We start from the raw sequence: 15,570 nt of genomic DNA on the forward strand, positions 1-15,570 counted from the left end.
GAAGCAAAATGCCAGGTGAGGTTAGACTTTAGATGAATATTTTGGAGTAATCACAGATACTGTATCAGTGATAAATGTATTTTTAAAAAAAAAAAACAAGAAATTGCTTTGTGTCACACCAAAAAAAGTGTTGATTTGAACCCAGGAAGATGGAAATAACCACGTTTTTGATGTTTGCTTGCTTTGGGTGAGATGAGCAGTGCGTGCGTGTGGATACACGTTGTCACCTGCTGTCACTTGGTCCATCACTCCAGCGACTCCTGTCACGTAGTTAGTTAGAGGCAGGAGACCCTCTGCAAGTGACAAAGGTCACAAGACTGTGGAATCTTGAGTAAAGATATTGGTAATTGGAAGTAATGCAACTGTTCATATCTATGTTATAGAAGTGTCCATACATCCAGTGCTAGACACTGATCTCCTAGGTTGTAGACACTGTTCCAGGATGCTTGTAGGTTGTGGAGAAGCAGTAATGCAGAAGGGGAAGGAAGGCCTGTATAGGTTAGGAAACAGCTTTGTACATTAAATAACTTTTTTTTTTTTTTTTTTGTTAAGTCTCTTCACACTCTATTTCTCTACTCATGATTATTTGACTCGAAAGGCCTGATAGAAGCAGGAGATCTTCAAGAAAGATTTAAGGGACAGCCCGGTCAGTTTGGTGTGTGCACTTGACGTATATAAAAGGAGCACATAGGAAGCAAAAATAGGCCGGTATGTGTGTTTGCTAGAAGGGATGGCTGACGGGGAACGGGGTTTTGACATGCGCTTGGCTTAATTGCTATGGATTTTGGAGAAATAATGCTGCTGAGAATAGGAAAGGCACAGTCTTTTGGTGAATACTTTTTCTTGAAAAGGAGATCTGCAGCTTTGTGCCTAAAAGTGCATTTTTTGCAGACTAAGGTAACAAATTTTTTGTCTTCTTTACAGAGAATGTATCAGTAACTGCTAAAAACATTAAAATATTGAATCGTAGAACTAGGTTATCATCTCTAATTAAAAATTTCTCATATTTCTGCAATGACCTAGGAAGAATTACAACTTCATGTTTTATTATATACTTCTAAAATATGTTAAAGATATAAAATYAGGTATGAGTTATAGAATTATTTTAAAAAGTCACAGTCTGCTATGGAACATGTTCCTATTTAATAAAATTGAAATTGACCTGGGAGTATATATTTAATTCTAGCTGATGGTATAATAATTTTGATTGTGTAAAACATGTCTTCATATAATGATGGATTGAAGAATCCAGGCAAGGTTAGTGAAATGTTGATGTGGCTGGTAAAGCAAAACTGTAGGGATGCGGATGCTCAAAGGCCAGGAGATTCTTTCAATCTCCACTAAAACACCCTAGGAGATTGAATAAATTTGTTGGCTGGATTATCATCAGTAATGTGACATCAAGTACTGTGGAATGAATAAGCCACTTCAGAACTTGATTTTGTTCAACAGTGAATATTTGAAATATTATGGATGTGCCATATGCTTTGGCTTTTCTAGTATGCCTCTATTATAATTCATCACTAACTCCTGCACGATAAAGGAAAATATATGAGTCTTTACCTCTTTTTGATTGAATCTGTCWTTTTCCACTCGGCATTCTGCAAATGTTGGTAGCATTATAAGTAGATTTATACTTGGTGTTAATTTATTGATGCAGTTGACTCTTTAGAAACTTTTTGACTGTGAATTGGTAAACAAACTGTCTTCCAAAGCAGTAGGGCATAAATTACAGTGGAAAATCATGAAAGACTAAGTGTCCATGCCAAGATTCTCGCACATGTATATTAATGACAACATTTTGCAAGTAATGTGGTTTGTGTTCTTTTATTTCCTTTAAAAGTAAATATAATGAAAGTCTGAGCTTCAGATTTTTTTTTTTTTTTGGATTTAAAATCTCTTCAGTGGTAAATAAATTACCAGTTTAAATTCTAGATCAATTATATTTACTGTGTGTTATAAGAGTCGTCATATTCCATTTCAATAAGAATTCCCCTTTGCTTCTCTGCCATTTGGCCTGAGCTGCAGGGGCCTTTTGCTCTTGGGTTTGTGTTAAGCTTTTGGCTCCCAGATGGAGCAAGGTGAGGTGCCACTCACCTTGCTGGGTGTTGTTACTGGGTGAGTCACTAGCCAACTTGGGGAGTGGTTGGTCTGTTCCTGATATTTCAGATATTGCCTCTGCTGTATAGTACTGTTGTCTTTTTGGGCCATGGTAGTTCGGTTTTATTGAATATGTGCAAAGGAAAAGCTCCTTGTCATGTTCCTTGTAGGTTTTAATACAGCTCTACCAAGTGTTGCTTTATTTTAAACAGCACAATCCCTTTAATGTGCCATTTTTCACAAATATCACTACAAAGCAGCATCATGCTCTTATTATTTATGCTTTTTCTGGGAAGTGGTGTAGCATCATCAAAAGTTATCTACTCTTCCTAAAGAAATTATTTATCAAAAAATCATCAGCCTCGTGAGAAGGGAAATTGTTAGCAATATACCAGAKCCAAAAGACAGGTCTAATAAAAACAGCCCTTATAAGTCACCTTCATTACGTTATATGGCTAGTAGGAAGACACGGGTCATGAATTTAAATGAATGCCAGGTACATTTTACACTCATGGTGTCTACATGAACGTTCCGTGTCTTGCCACRTAAGAAGACCTGAAACCATCCAACAACTGTAGAATTACTTAATTTATCCTGTTTTTTTAATGCASTACAGCCCTTTTCCCACAAAACAAATGAGTTCAAGGTGATGGTAGAACCCCCAACAGGCCTAGGATGTGCCYCTGTGCTCAGATTTGCGTGGTGCTCTAGGACATCCGTGCCTGCTTGGTCTCAGTATCAGCGGTGCGTGCCCAGGGTCACTAACCTACATCACTGTCCACGCGAGAGGTCCGTGACCTATTTCTCCTGTGTATAAAGATGAAAGAATATTTTTGAGTAAYGCTTCTCAGCAGAAGTTGTTACTGTAGAATTTAAAAGCTGCTTGTATTTCTTCCTTTCTTAAAGCAAAGGTATTTTGCAGTCTGGCACTATTTGACATGGGAATAGCGTGATTTGGCCTTTCTGTGTTAGCATCACTTGTGCGTGTGTTTATTTTTTTATTTTTTATTTTCCCCAGCAAGAGAAGCATGGAAATTACCAGCCACATCTCGCATCGCTTTGCTTTTGATCCGACACATTTGTACAACACTCATTAAGAACCATTAATTTTCAGTGGCCTATCACGACTTTCACATCAGCTCAATGTATAAGGTTTTACTAGAGAGATTGTCATTCAGCTGTCAACTGACTGAAGTTTGTTTATTTTTCCCAGGCTGTCGCTCATGCCAGCCTGGGCTGTCACACAATGCTTGCAGTTTGTCTGCTTTGCTACCATTTTATGCCCAGAAAATGCTTCAAAGGGCCATCATTTGGCCAGCTCCCCATGCTGCAGACCTGTAAGCAACGCCATCAGGAAGGAGTTGAAGCCGTGGGAGGATCTCAGTTCAAACCACCAGTAGTCAGAGTAGAGGGACTTGCAGGGGGCCTAAAACTGTTTGGCCAGAACTAGCTTCCCTTGAAGGATTACAAATAGTTAAATAAACATTTAAATGGACCCTTCCTTATAAATTCTCCTTTCTGGCACTCTTGTTTGCCTCTGAGAGGCATCCAGTTACTGCTTGATCTGAGTTCAAATGTTAATAATATCCAATAGACTTGATAGTGTTTTCTTTTTCCTTTAAATTGGTCTAGACTAGCTTTAGGGGTAGTAGGGTAACAGAAACTAAATTCCAGTTGAGCTAGATTCCAAGAAATTTTAGCTGTGTTTTGGTGAGCTCGCTCAGCATTCCCACTGAGCTGCCTACACCTAGCTTACCATTTTATAAAGAAAACTGTTCTAATTATTCAGTGGTACTTACTCTAAATCATATTGCAGTCAAAGAAATAAGCTTTCTAAGTGTGTATTTATATAAATAGTCTTTGTCCTAACATTTTAAGGGTAGGCTGGTGGCTTTTCCCAGTAGAGGCTGGTCACCAGAGCGGTGTGCTGAGGCCTGAGCTGTTGATCATGCACATGGAGGATGTGGACAATGGGGTGAATAGTGAAGGCAGCGAGCTGAGGATCTTTAGCTGCTTCAGGAGACCATTAGAGTAATAGATGATCGAATATCATCTGATCTTTTATTACTCGTAAGGGAAAAAGAGTCCTGATTTTATGTATATGGTAATGGATCATGAGCTGTTCCCACACAGAAAAGAGTGCAGCCAATTCTGTTAAAAATGTCAATTTAGCAGCAATTGAAAGAGCAAATCAAATGTTAGGAAGGGAATAGAGATCTTGGTGGGAATCATCATAATGCTACCCCACACATTCATAGTTGACTTGCAGCTTGAATACTTTGGGTTCATCTCTGTTGCTTCTCAGAAGTAGAAAGTGAAGTTAAATAAAGGCAGCAGGGATTATCAGAGTTAGGCCATGTAAGAAAGAGCCAAGTGAGATGAGGTTTTCAGACTGGGACATGGACATTGGACAGGAGGGAGAGGAGCAGCACAGATCCTTGCAGTTCAGGTGGGATAGGGAGAGTGAGCAGCGTTTGCACCTTCRATTCCAATGTTGGACATGAGGGTGTCACGTGGAACTGTCAGCAGGTGGCTCAAAAATGAGAAACCGCTTCATATAGAATGTGACATCCCTGGCTGCAGGAAATTCTGGGTGTTTGAAGTTTACATGAATTTACATAAATTCCTGGCAGAAGCTTTAACCCCAAATAACCCCAAATACAGAGGCTCAACCTCTGGCTGAGAATGGACCTGAGTCACTGGAGGTGTCCCAACATTTTGGGGAATATCTGTGTGTCCTTGAATTCAGCTGTGGAACTGTAGGCCACTGTCAGAGATGATTCTGGGATATGTGGGCATGTTGATTTGACCTTGTACGGCTTGTTGTGTTCATTTGATTTAGTTTGTGTATTGCCCAGTGTTAATCTGACTTCCCACGTCTCATCACCAGTGCCCAGGAATAAAAAAAAGGCAGATATGCTGCCTGTCTGGCAGATAAGCTCATTGAAATTTGTAGTGTATCCTTTAATTTCACTACATGTAGAAAAGCTTCCCTGTTGCTGCTGTGCTCTGCTTTCTAAGATGCAAATTAATGGCRAAAAAACCCAAAGGCAACCCAAACAAAAAGCGCCTAAAACAATCATCCCCCCACCTCTGCCCTTTGTATTTTTTTGGATCCTTTCATGTACAGGATAAWCTAAATTATGTAGACTATTCATTGCTACCGAGATAGAAGAGTTGCAATGTAGTATTTGATGGATGAATAGAGGAGGGAAAATAAATCGATGATACAGAATAATCAAAGTTTTAGTTTTAATAAGCAGAGACAAAACATAAAAGAAGGAAAACCTGACAGGAAATATGAAACTGTGCTTAACTCACCCCTGTGCTTCTGATTTTCTTTCAGTCCAGAAAGAATCTATTATCAAGTYGATGATGCATCTATTTTGTTGTGCTTAGAGAAGTGACACTCACTTATTACAGTGTGATTCTTTCTTTTCTCTTGTAGGTTAACAGAACCCTCTGGATATTTAACAGATGGACCAATAAATTATAAATATAAAACTAAATGTACATGGTTAATTGAAGGATAGTAAGTATTTATGCTTGTAGCTTAAATTACCTGGTAGCTTTTTGGTGTTTATTTTAGATGTCTGATGAACTGACTTGACTTAATAACTCTGAAGGTAGGTAGCTYTTTGCCACTGCTCACGCACTGAAGCACTTCCAAGAGGAAAATCCCTAGAATATGATAGACTGGAAGCAAACAAATTGCATATTCTAGCTATGGGATGCTGTTAACCGTGTGTGTYCCTAAGGGAATAGGGAAGAGTAGAGGCCAGTTGTGGAGGAATGAGTGGCAGCAGTGCTGTCCTTCACCAGCACCCCCTTGCTGCTTTCTTCCTGAGGTCTGTAGATTGTAAATTGCTAAATTCGACCCAAAGAGAAGTCATCTGGTTTTGTTTTGCTAGCAAGTCATTTGTTCGTCCGTGCTGCAAAACTGTGCCATGAAACCAAAACAAGCATGCAAAAGCACATCTTGAAATCAATTCACGAGTGTTTTCTTGCTTAAATAGTAGTATGGGCTTTGGAGTTGGGGGAGAAAAGAAAAAAATGAGCTCTTGTATTTCCTCACTAATATTGTAGGCTGTTTTAAACTTTTCAGGAATTCTTATTTTCTTCTCAGCCACTAGCACAATGTTAGAATAATGATTTGCAGGTGACTGTTTTCTGTTTGATAGCACCTTTAAAAGCGGCAGTTTTGACAAATGACAGTAAAAGTAATATAAATATGATATTGAAATAGGGCATTTTAATGTCTTTAAAATTGTGGGTGTGAACAGTGCTAAAACCTTGGAAATTAACAAATCCCTTGTTAATGCTAAGGATTATTAATTAGTCTTTGGCTGTAACTGTKATTTTTAAAATATTTTGAAATAAAATACAAATTTGCTTGTCCTGAGTCTTGTTACTTAWATCTGTGTTTTATTAGTGCTTAAAGTACTTTATTAAAGTTATATGTCATGATATATTTTAAATTCTGTACATTATGACCCAATAATTCTGCTAAGTAATGTTTTACATCAGTCTTCTTGTTTTATTTTTCAGTCCTAATGCAATATTAAGATTAAGATTTAATCACTTTGCGACGGAATGTAGTTGGGACCATATGTATGTATATGATGGAGATTCAATATATGCACCTTTAATAGCTGTATTTAGGTGAGTATATATATAATGTATGTTACCAGTAGTCATGTATTTTTGGTTTGAAGGGAAAGAATGACATCAGAGATTTTTCTTTATTAGGTAGTTTATATTCTTTTATTAATAGCAAGGGGATGCTCATGCAAGTTTGTGTTAGAAAAAGTTGCTGAATTTTCGGATAGCTAGTGATTTTCATTAGGTGATCACATTAAATCTCTTATGTGGCTAGTGATTAATGCTGACATGGCATGGAGAATTAATGCTCGTAGATATGAAGTGTGAAATTTATTTCCCAGTAGACTTTTAGTATTGACTGTTAAGTTTTAATGTCTGTGAAATAGGGCCTGGTCAATAAAGTCAGTAAATTATCCTATTTAAGAGAAAATCACGATTTTGCAACTCATGCACTAAAGATACTACACTATGTGTAAGCTATAAAGAATAGCTACTAAATGACTTCTAAATTTATGGGAGGGGGGGGGAAGCAGCTTGTTGAGGGCATCTGAAATAACCTTTATCTTAAACATGAACTTGGAACATATATTCTTAAATTGCTAGACTGGATTTTGTGACTAAATCTCAGTGGGTCATACTCAGCTTTATCATGCTGAAGCGGCGAGCTCTAATTTGCCATGTATTGAAATCATGCAAGTTCTTTGCTTGTAATATTAACATTAGGTTATGAGAATTGTTACCTAGCTAGATCTTTTATTTAAATTAATATTTGCACTTAATATTAACTGAATATTAAGCACTTAATTGCATAAGCCCAGAGGATTTTTTTTTCCCCCAAAACTTAAAATAATTCACTTGGAAAAAATACATTGTCAGCACATGTGCTTTCAGTGTGCTGTAACATGCAGTCTCGTTACTGGCTGATTTCTGTCCTGTTCCCCTTCTGCCCTGTTCCTTCTTGGAAAGCCCGAACTTCCCTTGCAGAAGTGTCAACAAAGTTTTACAAACAYTGTACTATTTTTAAAGGAAGTTCTTCATAAGATTTCTGAATTATGTTTTCTGTATAATAATCTGAGTGCATGAGTACTTAATTTTCTTTTTTTTTTTCTTCCCAAGAGTGATTAAAAAAATTCTCATTTTTCTTTTCCAGTGGCCTAATAGTCCCTGAAGTGCGTGGAAATGAAACGGTTCCTGAAGTAGTTACGACGTCAGGCTATGCATTGCTACACTTTTTTAGTGATGCTGCTTATAACTTAACTGGATTTAACATTTTTTATTCGTAAGTATTTTCTAAAAAGAATTTACTTTGTTATCCTATGATTCCCTGAAGGAGAATTGCAAGCCTAAATRAAGTATTAATAATGTCAAGAAATTATGGTAAGTTTTTAAAATTAGGGGGGTAGMATTTGTAATGAATTCTTGTAGGTATAGGGGCTTAAAGATAAAGTACTTTTTTTTCCCTCTTATCCCTSAGTCAATCCACATGAGTGTCCTGAGAGTATAAATGTACCCTGCCACATTAGCACTGGGAAGTTCTCCCTTTCCAAAATTTCCCTATCCATAGTTTTCCCTATCCAAAATATATCTAATGTACATATTTGTTATTATAGAATCTGCCATCATCTCAGCTCCCTTCCAAGCAGCAGACTACTAGTTAAAGGGTTTTCCTTGCTGAATGTATCTTTATGGCTTTCACCAAAGTCTTCCTTTTATTCTTGCACCAGCAGCAACAGTTGTATCCCATCTTCTTTTCTGTATTTCAAGCACATCCCTCTCTCTTGCCCCWCTCAGTCTACATTCAGTTTTTATCTCGACTGTTCTTTTAGTTTCTTTGATGACAAACTTTAATCTGGTGTAACTATGCTTGCTTTCTTTGAGTCAGCAGCCCCAGAGATGCATCCAGCAGACTTGTACCTCCTCCTCCTCCCCCCTTTATGTACCATCTGTTTATTCCAACTTCTGCCTCACTTACACAATTTGCCAAATCATTTCCAAAGGGTCTCCTCACAGTAGGTGCTTTGGTTCAGGAGAGAATTCTGTGGTCCTGTGGCTTTCTTCTTTTGTCCATAATTACAGATTTTCTTATTCCATTTTTTTGAGAATCTGAGATTCAAAAAAATAGATTCTGAAATACTCATTTCTGAGACATGGTAGCCAGCACTACCATTCATATATGGCATGACATAAAATATTTTGTATCRCATTCTGTATTAATTTAAAATACTTGCCTTTTTGGTCATAGCTTTGGTCATAGCATCTCCATCACCATAAATATTATTTCTTTTGACTTGACATCAGTAAAATATAATCAGCTGGCAACTTATCTCCTCTGTAGTTAGATACATTCTTCAGTTATTCCTGAAGCTTTTATTGCACTTTTTTTGTTGTTTTTCTTGGGAGAAAATGGCAATATGACATAGCATTCTTAAGGAATGAGTGTGTGTATTCTACATTCTTTTAGTACTTGGTAATGTGGTGTGTGCTTTCTGTAATTATATTATTATTCTGGAAGATTTAAAATAACAGGGAAAATCTGCCAATTTTTAATCCTTTACATATGTAGGGAAATATATCTTATGAAATCAGATTTTCTCTATTTTTCCACTTCTAATGTTGTAGTAAACACTTGAAAAACTGTTTTTAATGAGGCAAAGGAGGCAAGGTTAAGCTGGCTCTGTTACTGAGGGCTTTGAGGAGTAAGTGCCATCTTTAGTTAGAGGATGTCAGCTATCTTGTATACTTTCTCTCTATTTTTTTTTTTTTTCTCCCTGGATATTAGAAAGCTAGTGGCCAAAGCCACTCTGAAAAACCCCTTAGCCCCTGTGTATGATAGAGACTGAAGAGACTGGAAATCTTAACGCAGGTTTTCTCACTGTGTGACTGGTTGTGAACTGTGCAGCAGTTGACAATGCAGGCAACCTCCTGAGTACTGAGCTTTGTTCTCAGGAGTTGCCACTTGAATCCTCATTCACACTTTCAAGTTACTTTGGAAGCCCATTAATCATCTACTTTTGGAAAAGTACCTTTATTCACTTGGGTTTCCAAGATCTTCCTCTGGGTAAGTAAGTGGTATTCATGAGAGCTATTGCTCGAAGTCGCTTCCATTGTAAATGTACGTTTGAAGGGAYGGATTTGAGATTACTACATGAGAACTCTCAGAAAATTAGGTTGAGATGTCACCTAAGATCTTGCCTGTCCCTCTCCTAACTCTCAATATCTCTTGTAGTGGATGTTTCTTATACTGACCACAGCACAGACTTCGTGTGTAAGGCTGGCTGAGCTCCTCTTCATCTCAGTTGTCTCTACAGTGGTGACTGAACATTAATTTTAATAACATTTTAGAAAATTTTCAGGAGAAGGTGCTTTATCTAGCAAGTGCTTTTGAAATAATGTCAGATAAAACACTCATCATTTCTTAACTTATTTGCCTTTTTATGTGTATTTTTGCAGAATTAATTCTTGTCCTAATAACTGCTCGGAACATGGGAAGTGTACAACCAGTGTGTCTGCTCCAAGCCGAGTATACTGTGAGTGTGACAAATACTGGAAGGGAGAAGCCTGTGATATTCCGTATTGCAAAGCCAACTGTGGTAGCCCAGATCATGGATACTGTGATTTGACAGGCGAGAAGCTGTGTGTTTGCAATGATAGCTGGCAAGGTAAGGTTTTTTAATTATTACTTGTGTTTTGTTGAATCGTAGTCATAATTCTTTATTTTTTTAGCTTTTAAATTAATGTTGTTAAAAAGTAAACAAATGAAAAAACATACTTTCAGAAACACATTTTCATGTGGACCCCAACATGTGTCACTTTATGCAATAAAGATCTAACAGCTTTGCATTCCATTTGCCAATACTGTAGAAGTATCGGGTCTAATGGCTTTGTGAAGGACGTTATTTTTGTATCATTAATTTGAAGTGTGATGGCAATAATTGCACAAAAATTAAAAGCATGCCAAGCACTTCCAAAGACCGAGCTCTTTCAGGCTATTTTTTTTATTTTAATTTCTAGGTAATTTGATTTCCCTCCCCTTCTTCTTAATGTCAAATCAGCACTTAGTGGTGCTTCATGAAAGAAATACTCACTGTCTGGCTTTGTTATTTTGTTGTCTGTGATTAGCCTCTCGGTGAAAGGGGAAGGTAAGCAGTCTCCTATTATGAAGATACAGGCATGTGTATGTGCACAATATTGGGGGATAAGGAAAGTGCTGTGCTGTAAGAATGTCTGCTGGAGTTAGTTATATTCCCAGTAACTTTTTTGAACCTATACCATACATATGATATGCCCTCTTCCAAATCCTTTCTCCCTCTTTTTATTGCTCTTTATTTTTAAGTGTCAAAAGACCTTTTTTTTACTTATATTAGCTGTCAGACCTGTTATACTCAAGAGGGTGAGATTTAATACATTTCTTTTATTAATAACTTAAGAAATTGCTCCTTAAATGACAGTCCACCCATAGAAATATAGTGGGTGAAATGGCTTGGTGAAGGAAACAGTGTTTTGGTGGGCATCCTACTGAGTCCTTAAAACTATCATGCAAGAGAAACTAGAAAAAAACCTCAAGTCTCTTGAATGATTTTTAAGATAAATTTTTGCCATAGCCTTGAGTGGAACTTCTGAGTGGGAAAAAAATCCCCTTTCACTGTTAATACCTTCTTTTAATCTGGCATTTCTGCACTTCCTATTCTTTCCTATAATAATTTTTTTTTTTTTTTTGCGAGAGAGAATATGATGATTTATTTCCTTATTTTTTTCCCAAATCCACATAACCTTCACTTAATTTATTCTTTATTCTATACCAGATGACCCAGTTTGGATGCATAGTTCATTGAAAACCAAAACCAACCAAAGCCACATAAAACCCTCAAACCCATAAAGCTTTCAGACTTTCCAGGTCCTGTGGGAGGCTACTTGCCACAGTGGGTTGTTATTATTTTAGATTTAAATGTTCTTTACAGCTTTTAAACATCTGTCTCTAATTCTACCTGTTTGAAAGTGTTTTTATGTGTTTTTTTTTTTTCCCCACTTTTTTAAAGCGGACCGTGTAGGTTAAAATGTTAATATAAGATGCTGCAGAACATAAAAAGTGCATTTCATAATTGTACTTTCAAATATTTTTACAATGGTGACATCTTGTGGAGACTTGGGAAGGAACAACCCAGTTAAGGAAAATCTCTCACCAGAACAAGTAGCCGGAGAAAAGAGAACAGGGTATTATTTGGAATTGAATAATGGTTTGGAGTAGTAGATCACTATTAGTATCTAGCTTATTATATGTGGTATATTTTATGAAACAAGGAAATTATAGCTGTAAAAACTGACAGTTAAATATTTAGACTTCAAAATCATTTATTTGGTATAATACTGTCATATTTTTACACATTTTAAGAGTTAAGTGCACCATCTTAACAAAAGATGAAAGTGTTACCATTATCGATGTGTTGTGTGTATATATATCTGTGAGTGTGTGTGTGTGTGTGTGTATAGTTAAGGTTACAGATCTCTTTGTTGGAGATATTCTTCGTTTCTTCAAGGAGCGTGACTTCCTACTACCTGAAGGGAATAACTAGCCTGTCACACACTAAATGGATTAAAAACTCTTTCACTGAAAGATCTCAAAATACAGCTGCCTATAGAATACRCAATAAACCATTTATTAGTTCCAGTGACCAGCTTTTGTCCAGCATTAACTCGTATTTTTATGAAATACCTTAATACATAAATCTAGTGATAAAAATTTTCAGGTGTCATGAAGATTTACTGTGCAATAAATGAAAAGACAGTTTCATTTTAGAGAGATATAAATCACCCAGATCAATAATCATATTTTAAGTTATATTAAGTTGTATTAATAGTGCCCAATCTATTTCATTGAAGAGCAAGGACTTCAGGCTGAATGGCAGAATGTCAGGCTGGTTTAGAGAGCAGAGATTGCTCAAAGATTTGCCTAGCTTTTGGTCTAGCTATTGGGTTTAGCATGAGTTTCTAGCAGAGGTCTGAAACTGGAGTGACTCTGAAGTGGTATATAAATGTGCATGCGTATTTGAATGTGGCAAGGTAGAGTATGCAAGCCCTTAATTCTACAAAGGAGCCAATGCAGCACTGTATTCTGGATAGAAAAAGGGGATAAGTAGTGCTCATCTCTGATAAGGGAGGCTGCTAAATTTAGCTAATTATCTGTACTACAAAAAATGGAGGAAGAGAGATTCAGGAAAGTAAAAAATGATTCAGGCAGCTCAACACTCATTAGCTTGATTTCAGCAGAATGTAATACTCCAGACTGTGATTGAAAGAGAGAAATAATTAAACATATGGTATAACTGAATAGTAGAAAAAGACCCAAAATATGGATTTATCAACACAGTTCATATTAAAATATTTTGTAAGTAAACTGTCAAGAAAATTTGCTGTGAATTTCTATTTGAATATAGGGAATTAGTAGAACTGCAGAAATCTGGGAATAAATAAAGGAATAGTAAGGAGGAACATCTGGTAAAGTGTCAGTGGGAGTGCTCAGTAAGTAACTCTTAAGATGGGAAAACATAAGATCTTGACCAATAGTATCCTATATTATATTCTAAAACTTTTATAATGTACATAGAAGACTGAGCTAATGAAAACTAGTGAGATAAGTTGTGTTCTTTCCAATATAAAGCAGGATCAGAATATCCTATTAAAAAATAAAATGAAAATTGGGATAACGTGTATAGGATACATTAATATGAATATTTTTTTCCCATAAATGTATGATTTAATATTGAGTTATGGAAGATGACTTTGAGAAGATTTGCTTATGTATCAATTAGAATATAAGCTAGTCCATATTTTTGTTTTCACATAATCTATGAACTATAAACTCTAGAATGTCAATAGCTCTAGTAAGATGATCAGTCACAGTATCTTCAGTTAAATACAGGAAAATAGAAGTAGTGAATTTCATTTTAATTAATATATTTTATGGATCCAAATTGAAACAGATGTAGAAGTGAATTGTTTGGATGATATGTAGAAGATGTTAGCAGAACACAACTTTTTTAAGATGGTGAAGTGAGGGTTGTAAGGATATGACTACTCTTTTTAAGTCTTTGTCAAATATGTATACTTGAAAGAAAGATGAACTACTTGAAAGGGTGTTAGAACCAGTAAAAGCACAATTGGGAGTAAACTGGTCATCAATACATTTAGTTGGAATGTCGGAGGGAGTTTAGAGCTGTGAAGTTCTATAAAAGCGGTAGAAATATCAGAGCTTCATATGCCACAAGTAGGGAGCCTAGAAACTACCCATGTTCCTCTGGGGAAACCCAAGCCTTATTCTTCCCTAGTGTCCAGGTTGCTCTTCAGTTTGAATCTCGCAATTCAGCAGAGTTAAGTGGTGGTGGCCAGAAGCCGCCCCTGGGTGGTCAGGGCGGCCCTTCTGGCTTTTGCAGGCCCAGACTTGCCCTGCAGCTTCACCAAGGCCAGACCAGCCTTGAATGATCCGCTCTTTTTGTGTGAGGAAGGAAATGGGACTGAGTAATTGTGACCAGATGGCACGTAATGCACACAAGATGATGTAATTCTTTGAAATTTCTGTGTATTGGAGGAAGCAGAGTCCTGTCCCTGCTTGTTATGGTGCTGCATTAGCTGGGCACCCATTTGGGTCTCCCTGGCTGTCATTAAGTCTCCTCAGAGCAAGCTCGTTTGCAGGGAGGAGGGAAATACTCACATCCTTTTTGGATATTGGAAAGGTCTCCTGGCAGAGTGTGGAGAGACCCACTATTAGAATGCTGGAAATCCATAAGTCTTGAAAGATAGTCTGTCCCAATTTTTTATGTGCTATGCAGCATTTTGTTTTTTATAAGGTTACCAACCTGCCACTTAGAGAAAGATGATTTATTAGTTGATAAAATTTACAGAAAAAAAAACTAATGGAAGTGTTTTCAAATGCATTATCTCTTCTCAAAAATATTTTTCACTATCTAAAATTCTTCATCATATGAAGATTTTACTGGCAAGTTTGGAACAACAATATATATTTGTGTTTGTAATAGTTGAAAAATTATGCTAAGCTAATAATTTCTACCTGAAATGCAAAGATGACAAACAAATATAGAATACGTAATAACAACAGATCCTTTATTTGAATACATGGATTAGACTGTATGAAAAAGTTTGTATTCAGCACATCAATACTCATACTTTTTTCCCTGTGGTCCCTGAGGAAAAGATTAAGGTTGAAGACAATAGATGATGTTTTCTCATTAGGTGGAAATTGATCTCATGACTTGAGCTACGGGAACAGATTGTTACTTTGGCAGTTCATGAAACTCCTCAGTAAATAGAAATTAGATTCCTTCTCTAGTGTTGTATGAGTAAATTGCTATTTTAAACCTATAGAATTTATTTCTACCTTTGAGTATAACGTAATTGATTTCCAATTCAGGTTTATAAAGTTGATGACTTTTTTAAAACCTCTTCTTTTTGTGTGGATTGAGTGATGCATTAGGAAGATAAGAAAGAAACATGTTTTAAATGGAGAAAAATATTTGCATAGGAAATAACACGTTTTTGTTATCTTTGTTCTTCAGCTATTGTGCTGCCTTTTACATAAAAGGCATGTAGTTAGGTGTTTTTTTCTTTTTTTTTGAAAAGAAAATCTTTATGCTGAAATAATGGTGATGTTTAATATATGTATTTAATTAGGAAAATTTGTCCACAATGTCCTGTGGTTCCCTTTTCACTAAAGCAGCAGCTCTTTGAGTAATATTTCAGTAAAAGTCCTTGTTGTTCTGTGGCTTTATTTTGTTCAGTTGTACCTTCCTTATTTGCACACATTCATACACAATGCGATAATTCAGTGACCCCCTTACAGCTTTGCTGAAAGAGGCA

The 15,570-nt window shown here is 36.5% G+C and overlaps 1 protein-coding gene across 1 annotated transcript in view; it reads left to right on the forward strand.

The window, feature by feature from the left end:
* ATRNL1 (attractin like 1) overlaps window positions 1-15,570 on the forward strand; it is a 406,499-nt gene that overhangs the window by 29,231 nt on the left and 361,698 nt on the right. Inside the window, exons 3-6 of the mRNA XM_026050694.1 lie at window positions 5,549-5,632; window positions 6,649-6,762; window positions 7,853-7,981; window positions 10,153-10,361. Coding sequence (XP_025906479.1) covers window positions 5,549-5,632; window positions 6,649-6,762; window positions 7,853-7,981; window positions 10,153-10,361 — 536 coding nt within the window. The remainder of the gene's footprint in view (window positions 1-5,548; window positions 5,633-6,648; window positions 6,763-7,852; window positions 7,982-10,152; window positions 10,362-15,570) is intronic.

The sequence above is a fragment of the Nothoprocta perdicaria genome, unplaced genomic scaffold (genome assembly GCF_003342845.1).
Source record: "Nothoprocta perdicaria isolate Ctin4 unplaced genomic scaffold, notPer1 scaffold_7, whole genome shotgun sequence".
Taxonomy (NCBI): Eukaryota; Metazoa; Chordata; class Aves; order Tinamiformes; family Tinamidae; genus Nothoprocta; species Nothoprocta perdicaria.